This window comes from Nannobrachium achirus, assembly GCF_963921795.1.
Source record: "Nannobrachium achirus genome assembly, chromosome: 1".
Taxonomy (NCBI): domain Eukaryota; kingdom Metazoa; phylum Chordata; class Actinopteri; order Myctophiformes; family Myctophidae; genus Nannobrachium; species Nannobrachium achirus.
In genome coordinates, this window is record NC_137810.1 from 45,987,982 (window position 1) to 46,008,204 (window position 20,223).

The 20,223-nt window shown below is 41.7% G+C and overlaps 1 protein-coding gene across 6 annotated transcripts in view; it reads left to right on the top strand.

Annotated features, from left to right (window-relative positions):
* The window catches only part of dazap1 (DAZ associated protein 1), a 34,819-nt gene extending 14,596 nt beyond the window's left edge, over window positions 1–20,223 (top strand). For 3 of the 6 annotated variants that reach the window (XM_080735532.1, XM_080735533.1, XM_080735537.1), the window contains exons 8-12: window positions 4,947–5,094; window positions 6,067–6,099; window positions 7,344–7,583; window positions 10,500–10,691; window positions 19,231–20,223. In XM_080735532.1, coding sequence (XP_080591658.1) covers window positions 4,947–5,094; window positions 6,067–6,099; window positions 7,344–7,583; window positions 10,500–10,691; window positions 19,231–19,406 — 789 coding nt within the window. In that variant the 3' untranslated portion in view covers window positions 19,407–20,223. The remainder of the gene's footprint in view (window positions 1–4,946; window positions 5,095–6,066; window positions 6,100–7,343; window positions 7,584–10,499; window positions 10,692–19,230) is intronic. The other 3 variants (XM_080735534.1, XM_080735535.1, XM_080735536.1) reach the window with 3 other exon arrangements.

Consider the following 20,223-nt stretch of genomic DNA (forward strand, 5'->3'; position numbering starts at 1 on the left):
GTCGGACAGAATCGTTGTCCATATCTCACCTTTTTTATGATTTCTTTCGTCATAAATTAATATCCTATTTTATACTTTTATCGACAGTGTCAAGCACGGGTAGCGAAGATATCCCATCTACAAGCTCATCACACGTCACATCGCAAGGCATTGTGAGCTTGTAGATCTGCTATTTTTGCTTTTTAAAAATAAATCTTTGTCTGGAATGACATGGCCTAAAATGGGGTCTGTTTGGTTTTAGAAATATTTAACCGATGTACAGTACAGTATTACATTGGAATGGAGCCACATTTGAGCTGTTGGAACGCTGGTAGTTTTTCCGTTTCCTGAAAAGTGTTGGACATACGAGGTCTGCCCGACAGCAACGATGCAGAGGTTGAACAAGAACACAGTGTTGCTCGCTCATACGTAGGGATGGGACGATATGAAAACGACATGTCACCATTATTCTCCAAAGTTACAGGTCAAAAACATTAACGATATTTATCGCGATAATCAAAATATGCTTACAACTTAAAATGTCACTGTTGTCAACCACTTGAATGCCCAGCATCTCTATTGTGGGGAGAACGTTCGCCAAAAATAGCCGATCTACAAGCTCACAACGTTGTGAGCTTGTAGATCGGCGACTCCATTTGCGTATAGAGTGAAATAAGAGCGTACCAAACGCGCCCTATACGGTCCGTTTTATCAAGTATAGAGAGTTTTACGTGGTACTGAATTTACAGCCAAACAAAAGCTAGTTCATCCCAGTGTATGACAGAGGAAAATGTCATGAAACATTTAAATCTCCGCGATACGATCATTGTGTGAATGGCTTTTTAATCACGATAAACGATAATAGCGATTATCGTCCTATCCCTACATAAGACAGCTGATCCCTTAACAAAATCCTCTGTAGTTGGCAACTTATAACGTTTTACAAGTGTAACCGGGGCACTGACTAAGCATACTAGTACTTAACCCTTCTTGTTCTCACATGTATATAGCTATGCTTTTCTGTCCAGAAAAGACTCATTTAGGCTGAAATTCTGTGTACAGATTTTGTAGTCGCCCAAGGCTTTGTTTAAATTGACCTCTCCTTTAGGTTGTCTATATTGTGTTACTGTAGCTAGTACTTTGACTAATAATTAAGCCATTCTCTGATATTGGCGATTGATGGGAGCCACAAATTATGATTTTAGCGAGATAACAGAATATTTTGATTCCTTTCAAAAACAAAAATCACCTAAAGGATTGGTCTCGTCTATCAGTTCTGTTTTTATTTTACGTTCTGTTATTTTGTTGGAAGGTCACTTATGTTTTTACTTATACGCCAACATGTTGAATCTTTTTCTAAGTTAATGAAAAATCTCAATTAAGTGACCTCATTTGAAAAATCTCCATACTGTGTCGATCAATTTTGGGAAGCAAAACAGAAGGGCCGCTCCCAAAGGGCTATTTTTCGTGTCAACCCTGGGTGGAAATGATATTTGCAAATAATTAATGCGGTTTGGAGTTAACCTACTTTTGAGTACCAGGTGGGTGGGGTTTGCCGCCTGCGTTATGACAAGTTGATTATGTCAGGGAGGTTGTCAGTCACAGAAAAGTATTCCTTAATGACTTTGAAATGCATTCCTGTGATTGTCTTAACCCATCCAGCTCCTCCAGTTGTGCAACGTGGCAAACCTCACCCAACAGGTACCTGAGCAGGATGCGGTTTTAAACATCTTAACACTTTATTTGCAAATACCTTGGCACAAAGTGTGCTCAGCGTTCGTCTGTACACACTGTATTAAAAGCCAATTCAAACCACTCTATTCATTCACTCTGTCCTTCCCAGTAGAGATAATTAATATCAGTTCCCAAGAGATAGCCGAGGAGAACCTTGCACAACCTCTCTCTCTCCCCCCCCTCCAAGCAGACGGTAATGATTTGTGGGTATAAGAGACCCATTAAGCAAACACACCCTACACATTACACGAGACCTTCTTCCACGCATATATTATTATCATTTTTAAAGAGAGAGAGAGGGGCAGACCGTAGGAAAGCTGAGAAGGTGACGGGATAGAGGAGAGACAGGAGGGAGGATTTGATCCTAGACCTGCAGGACTACACACATGCACCCAAAACCCACAGTCATTAGGTTTCTTTGCTTATTTTACCCATTTAAGACCCGAGGCTGATTCTATAAATGCCATCTAAGGGCCCATTCCCACTGGGCCAGATAAAGATACAGATACAAAATATCTGTCTCAATTTAAGTGGATGGTAGTCCACTCTCATCCACTTCAATGGAGACAGATATTTTGTATCTGTATCTTTATCTTTATCTGGCCCAGTGGGAATGGGCCCTAAATCGGAAGTTCTCAGACTTTCAAGATTTTAAAAAAATAGCAGATGTACAAGCTTGCAGCGCGGCACAAACACTAAAATCTGAAATGACACAGATGCTTTCCCAGTTTTAATGCAAAAACCAGTCTGTAAAATGGTAGAAATATGGCCAGGAATGAATTAATGATGTACATATTGAATTATGTGCGGTTTTAACTCTTCTCCACCCAACTGTCTTGCACCAGCCGAACACCGTTCAGAATGTAAACGATCCATCCGTCCTTCCATCTGCGTTACTCCACTAGCATATCATTTGCTGTCAGGCAGAAACCTTGTATCTCCATAGTTCAACTTTTTTTTTTAAATGTCTTCGTAAATTAATGCCCCACTTCGTCTTACAACAGGGTTGTGCAAAAGTAACACAAATGGCATCAATAGCTCATCTACAAGCTATTGATGAGCTATTATTTAACCCAGACTAATTAATAAATACATTGGAAATTATTTAGCCCAGACTAAATAATAAATACATTGCATCCATGGGTTATGTGTTTCCATTCCCTTAAAAGTAACAATATTGGAGATGCAAGCTTTCCGCCTGACAAGCGACGGTATGGCTCCTCGACTGGCCCTGATTTCCAACAGGAATCGAAAACCTTCGACTTCTTGAGCCATTGTTCTTGAGCTGACATTATACCATCGCGCTGGGACTCGGGAGGGAGAGAGGCAGGCAGTGAGATATAAGTTACAAAATTAGAAATTGGAGCACATCAAACTGTGTGGAACAAATCCCCAGCTCTCCGCTGTTGGGGAGTGTGTACAGGAGTCATGGTATCCATCACGTCGGCATAGCGGCGATGCCCACGGGAGAAGTAGCCCAGGTAACTTGCCTCGCGATGCCTGGCGGAGACGTGGACGGGGGAGGGGGGGGAGGGGGGTAGCCCCGCCTGGCGCTAGCATGTGCGCGTAATTAGGTCGACAGAGAAGGAAGAGCGGAGCCGGGGGAAGTGGCACCACCTTAAAGCACAGGGAAGGAATTTGCGATTCGTTTTTCTTTTTTCTTTTTTACTCTCCTGCAAGGTGACCCCAATAACTCAACCCCGCTGGTCTATTTCTGGTTGGCTCCCCTTTAGTTTGCAGCCTGTTTCTCTGCTCTGGTTAACTGCCACCGTCTCTTTTCGCTGGTTACTGCCAGGAAACTTATCTTTTACTGGGGCACCATGATAAGCACGTGCTACTGTAGCCCTGCAGTAGAGCTAAAACCACTAACCCAACTGTATGGATGCATGTGCCTTAACCACTTAAGCCCTCTATATACTTTGTTGTATGTCTAATAGCCAAAAATAGCAACATTTTTAAGGGAGTGTTCTTTTTTTAATAGTTTAAGTTCTTAAATAATTATATGCCCAAAATAAGGACAGGTTAGAGTAATAGTTCAGCCAAAAATTACTTATTTTCTCCCATTAGGTACCCCCATGAAGCCTTGAATTCATGTAGATTTCTTTTGTGTTCTAACGGAGACATTATCATCTTTTCACTGGTTATCAAATGATTAGCTTAGGAATGCGATAAAAACAAACAAAAACATCTCCATGAATTTAAGGCCTCATGGGGTGTGTCATTGATTTTTTTCCCTTCGAATAGATCATAATATTATGTCATTTATAATACACGAAAAAAAGAAAGAAAGACGTAATAATGGAACAATTAGGTTCGGCCAAGGTTAAGCTGTTGAGTCAGCTTGGATTACACAAGCAAAAGATGAGTCAGAAAATAGGCTGTAAGCTTTTGATAGCTGGTCTGACCTCCATGTAGAAAAAAAAAGAAGCCTTTACTTGCTTTACCAATTTCTCTGATTTTAACTGCAGAGAAACTGTGCCCTCCTGTTATGTGTCCATTCCATTGTAACAAAAGGTTATTATTATTCAATTGGTCTTCATTGAAAAAGATTTACCCTTCCTTGACACAGTATGAAGGTTTGATTTTGAATCTACTATTAAGACTGTTGATTTGTTTTATCTGCATGTTTTTCCTTGTATTTATTATGTTAGATCTGAGATGCAATTCTGTCTCTACATCCATTTCCCCCTTTAAAATTCTACTTCAAGTAAAATAGAAATTATGTCTTAAGCGTTAGCCCGGAGACAGGTAAGTCTTGACCTTCCATTAGATATCTTTATCCGATAATACGCTAGTTCTTTTCAAGGAAATATATAATCCTATGTTTCTCAGGTACAGTTACAGTTACACACACTGATTTGGAGACCATTATATTACATCACCTTTTAGCAAAATGTGTATGATTTTCCATTCGAATACTAATCATCAAATGAGAAACACGGCAAGGTAGTAATTTAGCACCTGAGAAACATAGCAACATAACTCTGCTACATTACAGTAATATAAATTTAAATAGCCGCCCTTACATTTTTATACAAGATAAGAGAAGTTTAAGCTTTTTGAAGCTGCCCCACCTTCCCCCCACCCCACCCCCCCAAAAATTGTCGAGACATTTGAAAAAAATGGGAGTTTGCTAGGGCAGGTGTGTTAGGAGGAGAAGGAGGAGATGGATTGGGGAGAGGCTGTCAACGGGTCTGGCAAACTGTCCCCCCTCTCCATTGTCCTTTGTCCAGGTTGAAGTGAAGAAGGCGGAGCCGCGCGACAGCAAAGCTCCCGGCCAGCTCGGCCCCGGCCAATGGGGACCCAGAGGCATCTTGAGCGCAGCTAACGGTTGGACGGCGCAGCCTGCCCAGGCCTGGCAACAGACGTACGGGCCACAGGGTGAGTGGGACCGGCTCCCAGATATAGCCGAACGGGTATGGAGAACGGCGAAACAGCACGGCCGCTTCTCTCTTAACCGCAGCACCAACCCTAGCATCACTATTCAAGAGGGGAACATTCAGCGGAAATAGCAGTTCTACAAGCTCACATCGCATCGCGTTGTTGTGAGCCTGTAGATCGGCTATTTTCTGCAAAGATACAGACCCCTGGGGGACTCGGGTCAACGAAGGACATAATGTGTAGGGTTTAATGACACGATTGTGTACCTGGTCGTTTCTCTTTCTTTCACAGGTTATTATTCATTAATTGTAGATAGGAGAGACAAACTTGCAACTCACAATAACAAACATTCATTATAGTGTGCTAAGTGGTTGAGCCACCAGACGTTCCCTAAAAATGTATTTAAAATTGCACCGGTGCGAAGTGAGCGGTGCAAACACGACACACATGCATATCTCCTTGTATGGGCCATTCTGACCGTGACGTTAGTTACTTTATGGGTATGAGCACGGATCTCCATACATGGAGATATGTTCTAATACACACAAAGTGAAATTTAATGAAACTTGTGGTCATTAGGATGTAGCGAGTCCACACAAACCAATTATAAGCACCGTTCACACATTCACCATTGTATTTTTGTGAATGGCCCTTTAGTCTTGTTTGTTGTAATTGTGTTCAAATGTGGGCAGGCTTAAGTTGAGATGTCTAGAGTTTTATAAGACTAGTCGTTTATTTTCTTATTGCTTTATATGACATAACGGAAAACAACAGATCTAGAAGCTTACTACTGTAACAATAGGGACACCAGGGTTAATGTGGTTACATTTACTACACTCTGTTTTAACATCTGGGTCAGTGACTTTGTAAATGTCCAAACTGAATAAGGGACCACCTTGTCTTGTATGTAGCTTGTTTTTTTCTCAGTTTAACCTTTACTTTCCCTTTTCTTGTCTCATCTTCCTTCACAAGGAGTCTGGGTGTCCACTACAGGCCAACCGATAGGTAGGTACTGTACACTGTGCTTGTTAAACGTCCCAAAGGACCCTTTTTATAATCTTCACTAAGTTGCATGTCTTGTGTAACTCGACTGGGTAGCGCGCCTGAATGGGGTGCAAAATCGATGTCTTTTGTCATGTGTTGTTCACTTATCTGAAAGGTCTTGTGTCACTGCCTCTGTGTTCTGTATCGGCGATGGCCAAACGAGGGTATTGTCAGTTAAGCAAGTCGTGTTATCAGTTTGAATTTGCAATGGCTGAGGTCACTGATAACTGGCTGCTTGGGACAGATGGCAGCCCCGAAATGATTCCTACCCCTCCCTACGCTGCGGTTCGGCTAGGTTTCATATCATTACCTCCAACTGAACCCCTGGTAGCTTTGCTAAAATGTCCTGCACTTGCCCAAGAAAATATGTGCACAAACCCAGTGATAAAAGGAACAATATTGTATTGTGTGCATCTGAATGAATTTACCTTACCATCCGGGGTTCATTTTAAGATGTTGAACCCATTACTATGAACTCAAAATTGTGTATTATTATAGGCAATCTAATCAAACGGATTGTATGTGGTTGGTCTAATAATTTATGAGTTCCGCTGAGCATCTCGCAACAAAACTCATTAGCTGATGTTTATCATTCAGTATTGTTAAAGTTGCAACATGTAACATTTCTACGGTGTTGTTCATAGCATAAATCACCTGGAAATATCCACAAGAAATGTTGAAAATGAGTTTGAAATCATTTCAATTCAACTCTAATTTATTAATGTTGTAACTCTGAGGGCGTAATGAACCCATAAGGGTGAATATGCCTGAACAGCCTGCTTTGTGTTTACATACATGCAGCCTCCAGCCAGTTATCAGCCATTCAATAATGAGCACAGCAACAACAGACCTCGAATATTTACCTCCGTGATGATGATTTTTTTCTCCACTCTGTGTGCAGGGGCGTCACAAGGGGGGGAAAAGTGGGACCGAGTTACTAGGGCCAAAGATGGAGGGGCCTTAATTATCTTATACTTTAGCTAAGATAATATACAAGCTCACAGAGCGGCACTCGTTGCCGCGCTGCAAGCTTGTAGATCTGCTATTTTTGAAAATCGTGAAAATGTGTGCAAATCTTTATATATATGTATTTTAAGCAGACATTTGTAACTGAAATGTTACTTCTGGGTGGTCCCTGCTATTTTTCAATAGTTAAAGCACAAAATAATGCATAATAATGGGTTAAACCCCCTCTCCCTATGAAGAACATTCATGTTGGGGCCCACGAAGTGAATCCTTGTACCCAGGGCCCAGAATGTGGTGCGACACCCCTGTCTGTGTGTTTCCTCCAGGCGGGTACGGACCACCTTTAACGGCAGGCCGAGGGACCCCTGCCCAGCCTCAGTCTCCGTTTAACGCATTCCTGGTGACCACCGCCCCGGCTGGGGGCTTCGCAGCACCTCAGGGCTACCCCACGCAGGGATACAGCACAACACCTCAGTTCGGTCAGTATGCTGCTCACGCATTAATTCATTCACACATTACTCAGGCACCGTTTAGACGAGGGGTCTTCAACCTTTTTCAGGCCGCGACCCCCAAAAGAATCATATTTTAACTGGGGACCCCCCAGCCTGACGAGCACTAAGAGTTGAGGCATTACAATTTGTATAACACGGTTCTATTGTGAAAATAGGAGATCTACAGTACATGCTCACAACGCCTTACAGCACGAGGCATTGTGAGCATGTAGATCGGCTATTTTCACAATTTTTTGCCTCTTAATATTTGACACTTTGGCCAATGTTTAATTTGTCATTTTAGAGGTATTAAAAAGTCCTTAAATTGCCACTTTAGAAATGTGCATAAACCCTCTCTAGTCTATACACTTAAACTTTATGTTGGTTTGTTTACTGTTGAATGAGAAAACAATGTTGCACATTAAGCTAATCATCTGGGGACCCCCCTAAATAGTTTGGGGACCCCCCTGGGGGTCCCGACCCACAGGTTGAGAACCACTGGTCTAGATGACAACGGTCTCTAGAGAAATAGCAGATCTACAAACTCACACCACGTCGCATTGCGACGTGTTGTGAGCTTGTAGATTGGCTATTTTCAAATAGCCAAAGTATAGCGCTGAAATGGTTCATGCATTTTATGTAATAATAATCTAAATGTACAAAGTAACTTGTAAAGTTTTCAAATAACTGTAGTGGAGTGAAAAGTACAATATTTGTCTCTGAGATGTAGTGGAGTAGAACAAATGGAAATACTACTTTATACCTAAATACTCAAATATCTAAAAAGTGTGCTTAAGTACAATTCTTGAGTACATTTTTACTCAAGTTACTTTCTACCACTGGTAATAAGAGGGATGATGAATATTGAATAAAAAGGCAGCTCATTATCTCAAAAAATAAACTCTGTGATTGATCAAGACCCCTCCACTACGCACTACCACATCAGTTTATTTATTTATTATATAGTTTAATTACTTGTGTGTGGGTGGAGGAGGCAGGGTAGCTCAGATGCTTACTCAGTGCTTCTACCTTGTTGATAGTTATTACACCGAAAATGTCAATTCAACTCTGAAGAGTCCTACTGAATCTCCTATTGACCGATGACCCGGTCATCACATTATTGGCTCAGGAATACGACAAAAAACAAGCTTCATGGGGGTGTAATTGATAATAAGTAATGTTTTGGAAGAACTACTCCTTCAAGGTTCCACATGTTCATTCTGAACTGGGAAAATCATGCTTTGTATGATGCACCAGTTTCATGGAACAATCGCCAACTCGCGCAAAATCATTAATGACCCGATATCCTATGGACAATTTAATAACCTGTATCTTAAATCTCCCTACATCACTATGTATCAGTTTTTTACTTACTATAGGTTTTTGACTTATTTTGTTCTTTCTGTGTATTTCTTTTTTATCTGTATGTCATATATAAATATAATTTATGATTTTTGTGTGTGTAATCTCGACGGCATTGCAAATGAGGGTAAACCTCAATGCTCTTTTCGAGAATAAACAAGGGTTTCAATCAAAAACTTTTAACAAAAACATATGATAAGCTCCTTGAAGACACACGTCTTAAATGTAACATTAGATACAGAGCGTGCTAGTTGTCCTTGCATAGCAGGAAAGTACATTAATATTGTAGCATAGTGGCTTCAGAGGCTTTTTATCAGGGTCAGATATGATATGAATTTTGACTATGACTGGTGTACAGTATGTGTCTAACCTGAGCAACTACAGGAACAGCATTCACTGTAGTTTTGTTCTATGAACCAGTTACAGTATGTGTAGAGTCCGACCAATGCTCGGATTTTTCGGTCCAATACCGATCACGGTTTTAGGTAGTCATTGGCCACCACCAACTTCTGATGTTTTCACACAAAATAAATCAGATTTTTCTAATCAATTTGAAAAATTTGAAATTCTGAACCCAAATAAGGATGTCAGGTTGAAAGTGGTTAAAAATCGGAACACATCGGCTGCTTAAGTTCTGCCAGTAACAATGTTATCAGAACTGTCAAATAATGGCAGATATATATCGGCCAAAGTGATACATCGGTCTGGCTGTAGTTATTTGGTGACATTTAAATGTTAATTAACTGGTAAATGTTGGGTTTTAATATCTACTGTCAGTTGAAAGGTCTTTACACACTAGGGGGCGTGATGAATAAACAATTCCAAAATGTGAAACACTCGCCAGCGAATATTTAGCGAAATATTCATGTAGTTGATGCCTCATTCTACAGGTTGATTCCTTTTATTCATGGTACAGAAACTTCCAAGTTAAGTAATATATGTTGCTTTACGGCCACGTAATATTCAGTGTAAATGTACTCATGAAATAATATATTTGGGCAGATGAATCACACAAAAAAACACCCCTGGTGTGTAATGATTGATTGATTGAAATATTGATTACAAATGTGTGAGTGTACAATGCATCAAAAGTATGTGTCTACCATTGGTTCTCAAAGTGGGGCCCACGGACCAGGGGTCATTTGGGTTCCAGGGGGTCCCCAGCTAAATGTGTTAATGCAGTATCACAATTATGTTAACCACGTTATGCATATTTTATACCTTGGCTATTTTTATATTTGAAAAAAATTATCGAATCTCTTTTTGGAGTCCCTGGCTCCATTTCAGATGGGAGTCCGCGGCCAAATACATTTCAATTTGGGGATCCTTCCTTGACATGATCAAAGCATTTGAGAAACAGCTGGTGCACACATACACCTTGGCTTAAAGCCTGGAGGCTATGTTTCCATCGTGGCCCTTTGGGGCCACCACAGCATGATATAAACAGACCTAACGACTATACCTGTGTCTCTCCCTAGAATTGTAATGAAGTACAAGGAGTAACTAAGCAAATGAATAACAGTCAGTATATTCTTTTAACAGCCGTCTTCACTGGCTCTGGTTCAGGTTACAGTTTTGGTACACCCCAGGGTGACCAGTACGCCCAGGCGGGAGTCCCTCCCCCACCCACCACTCCAGGAGCAGCACCCCTGGGTTTTGCACCCGCAACCACACCTACTCAGGACTTAAGCAAAGCCCCCACTGGGCAGCCTGACTTCCCCTATAGCCAGTATGGTAAGTAAAAAAGAACCATTATGCACAATGTCTGCACCCCTCATTTTCTCACTTTATACTCTTAAGCCTCTGTGTCCATTGGGTAACCCGTGAAAATATCTATTCATTGATTGATTGATTGATTGATTGATTGATTGAATACTTTATTAGACAGAAATGTAAACAACAGCACAAGGTAAAATCAGACATTTGAGCTAAATGGATAACACAAAAAGTCTATGAATTCAATTCATCAACTACTTGTGCTAAATAGTCTCTTGGTCGATAGTGTCTACTATTATAAGCAAGTGTTTGAAGCAAGTTGATGTAAACATTATTATTTTAACCAACTGGTGTCCCTATTTTGGCCATGCTATTATAGATGAAGAAAAAAAACATCAAGAAATAGCAGAACTACAAGCTCACAAAGTGATACCTCTTGAGCTTGTAGATTGTTTTGATAGTATATAAGGCGGATAAGGTGGATAATGCTCGGTCACTCTCAGCCCTAAAGCCACGCAAAGCTCTTAGCACTGTTGGAATAATATGCAAGGCCTGAAACGAAGCCAACTAGTCCTAGAGGAACGGTTCCCAGTGGACACACAACCTTATTCACACCTTGAAGCTTGTATTATGATATCTCGCCGGACCTTTTATTGGGTGCCACAGTACAGCTGGTTCCAGTGCATTACGTACGACCCTCAGACGAGCAGCAGCTTGCTCTTGTTGCCATTTTAGCTTTTAACCTGCTACACATCCATATACATGCTTGTTGCAAATATACCTACTGTACAAAGCAGTACATGAACCCCTTTGGCTGGCGCGTGATGAAGATGCTATTGGAAGGACCCTCCCAGCACACTGTCCAGAGAGGAGTCTCTACAGCAGCCCCTGTGCCATCAGGTTCACTGTCTCACCGTGTACCAGCCTGGGAGACAGTGAGGCTGTGGATTGCTAATGGTTATAGGGTTGAATTAGATCATCCTGCCTTGCAATGTTACCGGTGTGGTGGTGGTGGTTGTTGTTGCTGTTGTTGTGGTGTTGTGCTGTTGTTTATTTTATTTTTTATTTGAGATGAGTTTGAGACCACTTCCCTGCACTGAAGACTGACGATTCAAGGGTTATTTGAGTCAAATATTAAGAGTAATGTCCAAAGATAGCTAGTACAATAGCTAGAAGCAAACCAATAGAAAAGAAAAAAGAAAAAAAAATGATACAATTTTAAAAACAGAAATTTGCATCCAAATCTTTTGAAAGCTTGCGGCATTCAAAAAAACAAAAAAAGAAACACTTCCTCTGGCTCGTGCCCCCTCACTGAGGACTTGTTGGCGTAGTTGCTGTGGTGTTGGCAGTCTGACAATGTTGTGCCAATAAGGACTTATCTGTGGAGCTGGCCGTGTCCGTGCTGTCAAGCGTTCTGTCAATAGCTTCCTCCCGTTGCCTGGGAGGAAGAAAGGGCCTGCATGGATGTGACGTCATCAACGTTAGACGCTTGGCTGTGAAGTGTGACATTTGGCCCCTCTTCTCTGGATGTGCATACCATTAACCACTTGAACACCAGCAGCATCCATATTCGAGGGGGGGGGGGGGGGGGGGGCATTAACTCATTGACTGCGATTTTGAAACCCTTCTAATGTTCCACACCACCGGGATTTTGCTTACCTTTAACGTGCGTGCACATCGTGTGCGACGGGTCACGGATCGCGTTCGCTCTACGATCCAGCCATGGTAAACAACACAAAACAACAGCCCTCCATTATCCATAGTGACAGCGTCTGTATGCCTCGTGTGTGCAGCGTAACGAGGAAGTGAATGCGTTCTGAGATACAGGGGGTTGTTGTTGTCCTGCCCCCTGTTTCCGGTCTGGGAACATCCTGATACGTTTTTTGTGAATAGTGCCTCTCCATAGAGAAACAATTATGGCGGATGGGCGATCATACTTTAATTGTGTGATTACAGCATATTGACAGCTCGTCATACTCGTCATAGGCGGAACGGACACATTTATATAGCTCGTCATACTTGTCATAGACAGTAAATGAGTTATAATAGCTGATCTACAAGCTCACAACACATCACAGTGCGATGAGTTGTGAGCTTGTGGATTAGCATTTTTTTCCGGTGAAGAAATTTAGTGTGCTGTAGACAGATAAAAGTGATCCAAGTATAGAGCCGAACTCAGGCCCAGTTTACTTTGTCTAGAGGCCGGGTTTTAAGTGGTTAATAGTTACAGTCCAGTGCAATAACTGTTGTCAATATGAATTGACTGTGTCTAGAGATTGTTTGCGCTGGAGGCTAACTCAATGGCTATCAGCTGCTTGATGGATGAGTTTCAAAGTGTAACTCCCCCACCAAGCCTTAGAGAGATTGGCCTAGAACAGAACAGGCAGGTCACAGTTTCAGTTGCCCCACAACGGACGTGTCCTCAAGACAATGAACCGTAACCTCGTTGTAATTCGTTTTGGATAAGAGGGTCTACTTTTTTCCTTTCTCGCTGCTGGAATTAGCTTGGTTGTTGACCTTTAGTACAGTCTTTTTAGGATCTGTGGTAGGCCTAGAATCTAGATAGATGATAATTTGTTTATCTGGGATGGAAGCCCATGGTCAAAGACTACTTCTTAGTACAGGAACACCAGAAAGTCAAGCCAGTCTGACTTTCAGAGGTGGTAAATAATCCAATCCAAACTTTGATGAGCCTTTGATGGCTGTTCAAAACTTTAAAGAGATCTGTGTAACCACAATGAACCCTAGCGACCCTTTTCTGGGGGTGAACAATTGACAAAAATAGCCGATCTACAAGCTCACAACTTGCTATTTTGGTACAGATATTTAGTGCAGAGGCAAAAACAGGAAACCCGATCTTCAAGCTAACAGCAATGCGCTCAGATAATAAATTAGGCATATAAATTAATGTATTTTTGACCAAAATGGAAGAGGTCAACTCAAATAACCCAGCTAGGGCTGTCACAATTATTACATAATCGTCTAATCGTGATTATTTGACATTATCGCAATTATTTTGTCATGATCGTCATAATCGTGAATGTTGAAAAATTTCAGAAATAGTGGAAATAGCAGATCTACAAGCTCACAACGCGTCGCATCGCGACGCGTTGTGAGCTTGTAGATCGGCTATTTCCACTATCAATGTTATTTTTTAAGTAGTAAGTTGTCAAATATGTCAGTAATGTATTTGTATATTTAGGTTATGTGTCATATCTACCATATGCAACTTCAAAGCCTAAAAGCCAAACAGAAATGTAATTATCAACGACAAATACACAATTAAATCGTTAATCGCCAATTATTTGAGTGACAATTAATCGTCATGTAAAATGTCATATCGTGACAGCCCTAAACCCAGCGTACTACTGTAGGCAGACAGAAGACTTGAATACAGCCAACTATTCAGCAGTCAACGGTATCATGTGAGTGGTGAATAGAAGCCAGGGTTGACCCATTCAGATTAGCACCTTATCTGTTAGTTGTTTCACCACCAAACACGGCTGCCTCCATGGTTTATCAGAAAAAACAAAAGGAAATGGTCCTATTGGTCGCTGCACTTTCTAAACAGCTAGACTTTGCATTTTTTTTTACTTAGAGAGAGAGTTTTTACAAACACCTTTCCGAACAAGGTATTCAGCTGCTGTATAGAAGCCCCAGCTCACAAATCTTCCATCTTCTCCCAACTCAAACTCTAATTAACCACTCTAGAGTTGAAATAGGGCATAATTAGATAATTAAAGAGGGATGGGGGTGGCTAAGTTGAAGATAAATATAGAAGGAAACTTACTGAAACCTTTCCAAACAACATGTTGAAGTCGTTTGTCTGCACTGGCTGAGTCAGCAGCATCCAGAAGCAGTATTCAATCCATCACACACACCTGTGTGGTTTGTGTCTGCGTGAAGTAAAGAAAAAAACACACACACCTGAATGGGGTGGGGGATCCTGTGTAGAAATATTTATGTAGTGGACCAGTTTGGCTTGAAATGGTGCCGCCTGAGCATTGAGAATGTTCTATCTAATTAATTGACCCATACAAGTCTGTAACTCGAACAGCATACAAATGACGGGTTCATTTGGTTCCATTTGTAGACTGTCAGAGTTAAGGGGAGTCCTTGAAATGTAAATGTTTGAGAAACACTGTTCTCTCTGAACAAACTTCACAAAAGTGAAATGATGACATTTTGTGTTGGTGTGTGTTTTCTTCTTGGTGTAACCATGAAGACCATGAAGGGTTTTTTTTTTTCATTAAATTGTATCATGTTACGCTTGAATTGCCCTTAAAAAGAAAGAAGAAAGAACAACCTCAAGTCCAGCTGCTTCACGCCTTTTAAATATACTAGCACACCCTCCAATCCCCCAGCAAGCAGCCTGTAGTACCCACGTGAGAGCCAATTTAGAGCTGCTGAATGAATGGAGGATGTTACAGCGCCCCCTGCTGCTTAAGCAGTCTCTGCACATAACACATTTGTGTCTGGTCATGACAACATGGGCTAGGAGGACCATCCTCCAGTAGTCCTATCGTGGGCTGTTTTGCATGTCAACCCTTTTCATTTACTTTATCTCTATCGCCTAACCCTCAATTCACACCAGCAGTGTCTCTGGGGGGAAGAGAGTCAGCAACTCAACTTTGAACTGCATGGCCTATTACTTACCTAAAATGTATAAATCCTTTACAAACAAGCTATCAGAGATGAGCATCAAGTGTGTGCAATTCTCCTGCCAGTCTGTGTGCTCTCCAGCCGGCTGCAGCTGCTGCTCTGAACCTCTCAGATCACCAGGAGGAGCACAACTAACTTATTTATGAGACTGTCACTCATAACCTCAGACACGCCCAATCTATTGCATATTTTGCAAATGTCCGCACTTCAAACTATTTCAGCTCGCAGCTGCTGGTGTGAATCCAGGGTAAGAAAGAAGCAATGGCAACACAAAGAAAATCAACACATTCTCATCCCGAGGCGTCACATTTCGTGGGGGAAATATGACTCCCTGGGGTGACAAAAATAGCCTAAAACGAAAACATCAATAAATGGGAGAATTTCAACCGAGGAACATGGCACCGCTTGTGTCTGGTGAAGGCTGGCGTAGCTGTTAGAGATGTACCGATAACAACATTTTCTTCCCGATGACTTGCCTATTGGAGATACCAAGTACCAATCCGATACCAGAGTGTAATTTAAACAAGTCAAGGACATTGGTTCTCTTGGTTCCATTTGTATCACCCAGAGGTATGGGGGTCCTTAAAAGGTTTGAGAACCACTGATCTATGTATAAATCAAAATCCCATTCATAGTGGTTAAAGTGCAGCTATGAGTTAGCAAAAATAATAATGTAAAATGGTACAGTAAGAGTATAAAACAGTCGTGCAACGGTGCAACATCAACTGAAGTATTCAAAATATTACTGTAAATGACATATCACCATGCGATAAATCACGTGGTATTGTAATGGTCATAGACTGGCATACTCGCCGATACCAGCGTTTAAAGCAATTATTGGCAGCTTTTCCGATACTGGTATCGGTATCGGAAACAGTAGCTGGGTGGTGGTGGTGGTGGTAGTGGCTGGTGGTGCATGGGCCACTAGAGGGGAAGGGAGAAGGGGGAGATGACCTTGCACCACACAATCCTCTGTTGTCTCGCTGGCTCATTAACCGCACCAGGTGTGACTCCCCCTGCGTGTGCTGTGATAATAGAGGTGTCCATTGTGTTCAGTGTGCCATGCTTTGTGCTTCTGTTCCATCCTGCTCTTTGCATCGAGTGTCCGCTGCCTGTTTCCAGCCTCCTAGTGCCAGTAAGCAGCAGCAGCATAGGCAGCCCAAGGGGAACGGAGAAGGCTGGGTGGTGGGGTGGGGAGGGAGAGAGGGCTTTAGCAATAGCAACGCATTCGCACGCTATTGGTTTGGACGTCCAGCCCTCCAGATGAAAGCCTAAAGCCTGGTTTTATACTTTGTCGCATGACGGTTTTCGCGTGCCGAAAATAGGACAATCTACAAGCTCAAGCACATCGCCGCGCCATGAGCTTCTAGATAGCGCTATTGTCGGCATGTGAATCCGGAGCGATTTCACCCACGCAAACCTTACAAATTAAGTATAAACAGTTGTGTCTTCAGCATACATAGAACAGGCCAAGGAAATAAGATCTGAATGCAAAATTAAAATTATAAAGTAGGTCACTTATATTTTGGCGCATGACCCTTTCGCTCAACAACAACAAAAAAATTACCTGACCCGAGTCACATTTTCGCTGAGAGACACTAACAAGGGTTATGTGGCGAAGTATAAACTAATCCTTGGTTTTAACCACTTGAACCCTAGCGTCTCTATTCTGATGGGCGACGAACATTTGGCAGAAATTGCCTATCTGCAAGCTTTTTTCGCCTAAGAGATTTGGTGTAGTCAGGATGGGACGGGGGGGAAAGGAGAGGATTTGGTTTAGAGCCCTGGTCGGTATATATAGGGTTTAAGTGGTTAAGAAGTGGGGGGTCAGCTCTCAGCTGCAGTATCTTGGGTTCAGCCAACCTGGTCTCCTCGTCTCCCTGCTAGGCTTGGGTAACTACCCTCAGGACCCTTCTGCCTACGGACCAACGCGTCCTTCTCACAGTTATGGTCAGGATGAGCAGGGTGGATATAGTGCAGGTAGGTGCCAGCATTGACCATATTCACACAAGCGGCCATTTTGCTCTTGACGTTAACGTCACACTCCAGGCGAGAAACTCTACCCCACCGAGTTAGAGTTTCCCACTGCTGTGTGGCCATATTCACGCGGCAGCCATTTTGCTCTTGACGTCACACTTTTGGGGTGGGTGGGCGGGCGACGTGAGAGCAAAATGGACGCTGTGTGAATATGGTCAGTTGTCTACTCCAACCACAAAAAAATAGCATCTATTCTAGTGCTGTAGAGTTATATGTTTATATATTTACATATATAATAGCTGCAACGTGGTTCTTTTGCGTTTTCCTGTGGTTTTCCGTTGTGCTTTTGTGTTATGTATTTTGCATGTACATTTTGCATGTACATACAAGGTGCTGTGTGTACTCTGGGTATAATAAAACACAGCTGCGAGTTGTTTGAAGGTCATGAGATGGTTTGGATTCAAATCTATAGGACTGCTGTATATATAATACAGTAGGTATATGGAAGACTATTCATAATGTATAAGTCTTGATTGGCATTCTCGAACTCCAAGCATCTCGATTCCCTCGATGGCTGTTGGTTTTACTGTACAAAGACAAACCATGACCTCGACCGTCTACTCTACGGCCCTCCACATTGCTTCGCTGGTAATAAAAGGATGATCTAATTGTCAGGAACATGTTTAGACGGTTCAGTTGTCTCTGTGCGTTGGCAGCCCATTCACTCATTGTTTTTTTGTTTTTGTTTTCTCCATAAACTGTCTTCCACATTGTAGCCAAAGGGGTCAGAGTCAGAGGAAGAAATAATGGACAACTCAATGCCAGTAAATTTCCCAGTTATTATTCCTATTATTATGAAAAGATTCCTCTTCTGTGTTCCTGCTGGGAACGTTCCTGTGTTCTGAATTCTTGTTATGCTTTCCTTATTTCTTTCCCATTCTTGGAGTGCTTCTTTGAGTACCCCACGAGAAATGTTCATATCTAGGGCTATTACTTCTTTATTTTTTTCTTTTGTCTTATCGTTTAACTTTCTCATTACTTTCTTTACTCCACTATATTTCCTTTAAAATATTTGAATTCCTAAGTTTTGTTGGCACTGGATGTCACCAGGGTGGGAATTGAATGCCATCCATTAGTCTTTTGACAGAGGCAAGTTAGTTTGTCTCTTCTCAAGCCACTTTGGCATTCCATCAGCTGGGTTTCCTTTTGTATTCATACAAAGCTGTTTGTCTGGTAAAATAATGACTGCGGCTGCAGAATTTGAACATTGTAATTGGGATCCACACTGGGCCAGTTGACCTATGGATGAGAAAGTTTTTTTCCCCCTCTCCTGGTTGTCATGCTTGCTCCCTGTCTCAGTTTGCAGGGAATTGGTGCCATCTAGTGTTTAAATGAGAACTTTTATGTGCTTGTTAGAATTGTTCAATCAAGACAATCTCCACATTGTTTTCCTTTTATGAAGCCCTTTGGATCAAAACTTCTATTGATTTGAAATGGCTGTTACAATGCATCAAATATTCTTGAATTACATTTAAAACACCTTTACATTTCGACTTTACTGGGTTTTGCTTCCTAATTTTTAGTCAAAATGTCAATTCAAAAGGGCTTATGCAAAGGAATACAATATTTCAATCTTCACATCAAGGCTTGGAAGTATAAATAAATGTATCTTATCCTGTGTGAACACATTTCTTCATAGACCAGTAAGTATTGTCCTTAATATGTTGTCTTGACGTTTCTGACGATGGGAAGCCCTCACATCTACTCTCCTCCCACCTATCTCTCCCTCCTTCCTCCCTTCCCTATCCCCGCTTCCCTTAATCTGCACCTCCCTATCCCCGCTTCCCCTAATCTATATGTCCCTTTCACCCTCTTCCACTTGCCTTTCTACCATCCAATGTTCACCCTTGCCTCAAAGGTTACGGTCAGGACCTGAGTGGTTTTACCCACACCTTCGCAGACCCGAACCAGCAGACGGCAGCGTACGGGGCGCCGACAGCACAACAGGCCGCGGGTCCCCCGCAGAACGCCGCCAACGCGTTCGGCCGAGGGCAGAATCACAACGTACAGGGCTTCCACCCATATCGACGCTGACCCCCCCCCCCCCAACACCTCAACCTCCTCCCTCCAAAAACAACATTGACAAATGACAAGACATGCTGACAAGACATGCGCACAGCGTTCAGAAAAGAAAAGAGAGAGCGAGAGAGAGAGAGAGGGAGAGAACAGAAATTTAATGTGTGTTCTTAGTGCTTAAAAGGAATAGGGGGAAAAAAAAGAAAAACTGGAGCTCTGGATTGATTGTTGTTTTTGGAATATTTAATGCACACACAAATTTGTGAAATGGAAAAACACAAACCTTTTTGTGAAACCAGGGATTCAAACTAACTTCTGTTACGGAGAAAAAAAAAAGAGAAAAAAAAAAAAAAAGCATAAAAGAACAGATTTTCTTCTGCATTTATTTATGGAGCGCTGAGGCGAAGGAAGCTTTTATTTCTCCTCCTCTCCCCCCATGTTTTATAGTAGAACTTTACTACTTTGCAATAATTTTGATTGTCTGGACAAACACTAGCACAGAGAATTATGTAAAGAGACTTACATATAAATATAAATATGTATATTTATGGTGGACACAGAGTTGAAAACAGGGTGTCTAACGTTTCCTCAGCTTTAAATTCTAGGGAAAAAAGGTTTTTATTTTTCATTTGGTGGATTATGTTTACTTTCTGAGCCTTTATTTTAAAGTTTGTTTAAAATGGAAAATATGAATATATATATATATTATACACAAACTGTGCAATTTTTTAAAAAGAGAATTTTGTACTATAAATGTACACTTTGCTTGTTTTTTATTTAAAGATTTAGACTTCCCTCAGGTGGCTGTTTGGGTGCATTTTGCACTTATGCAAAA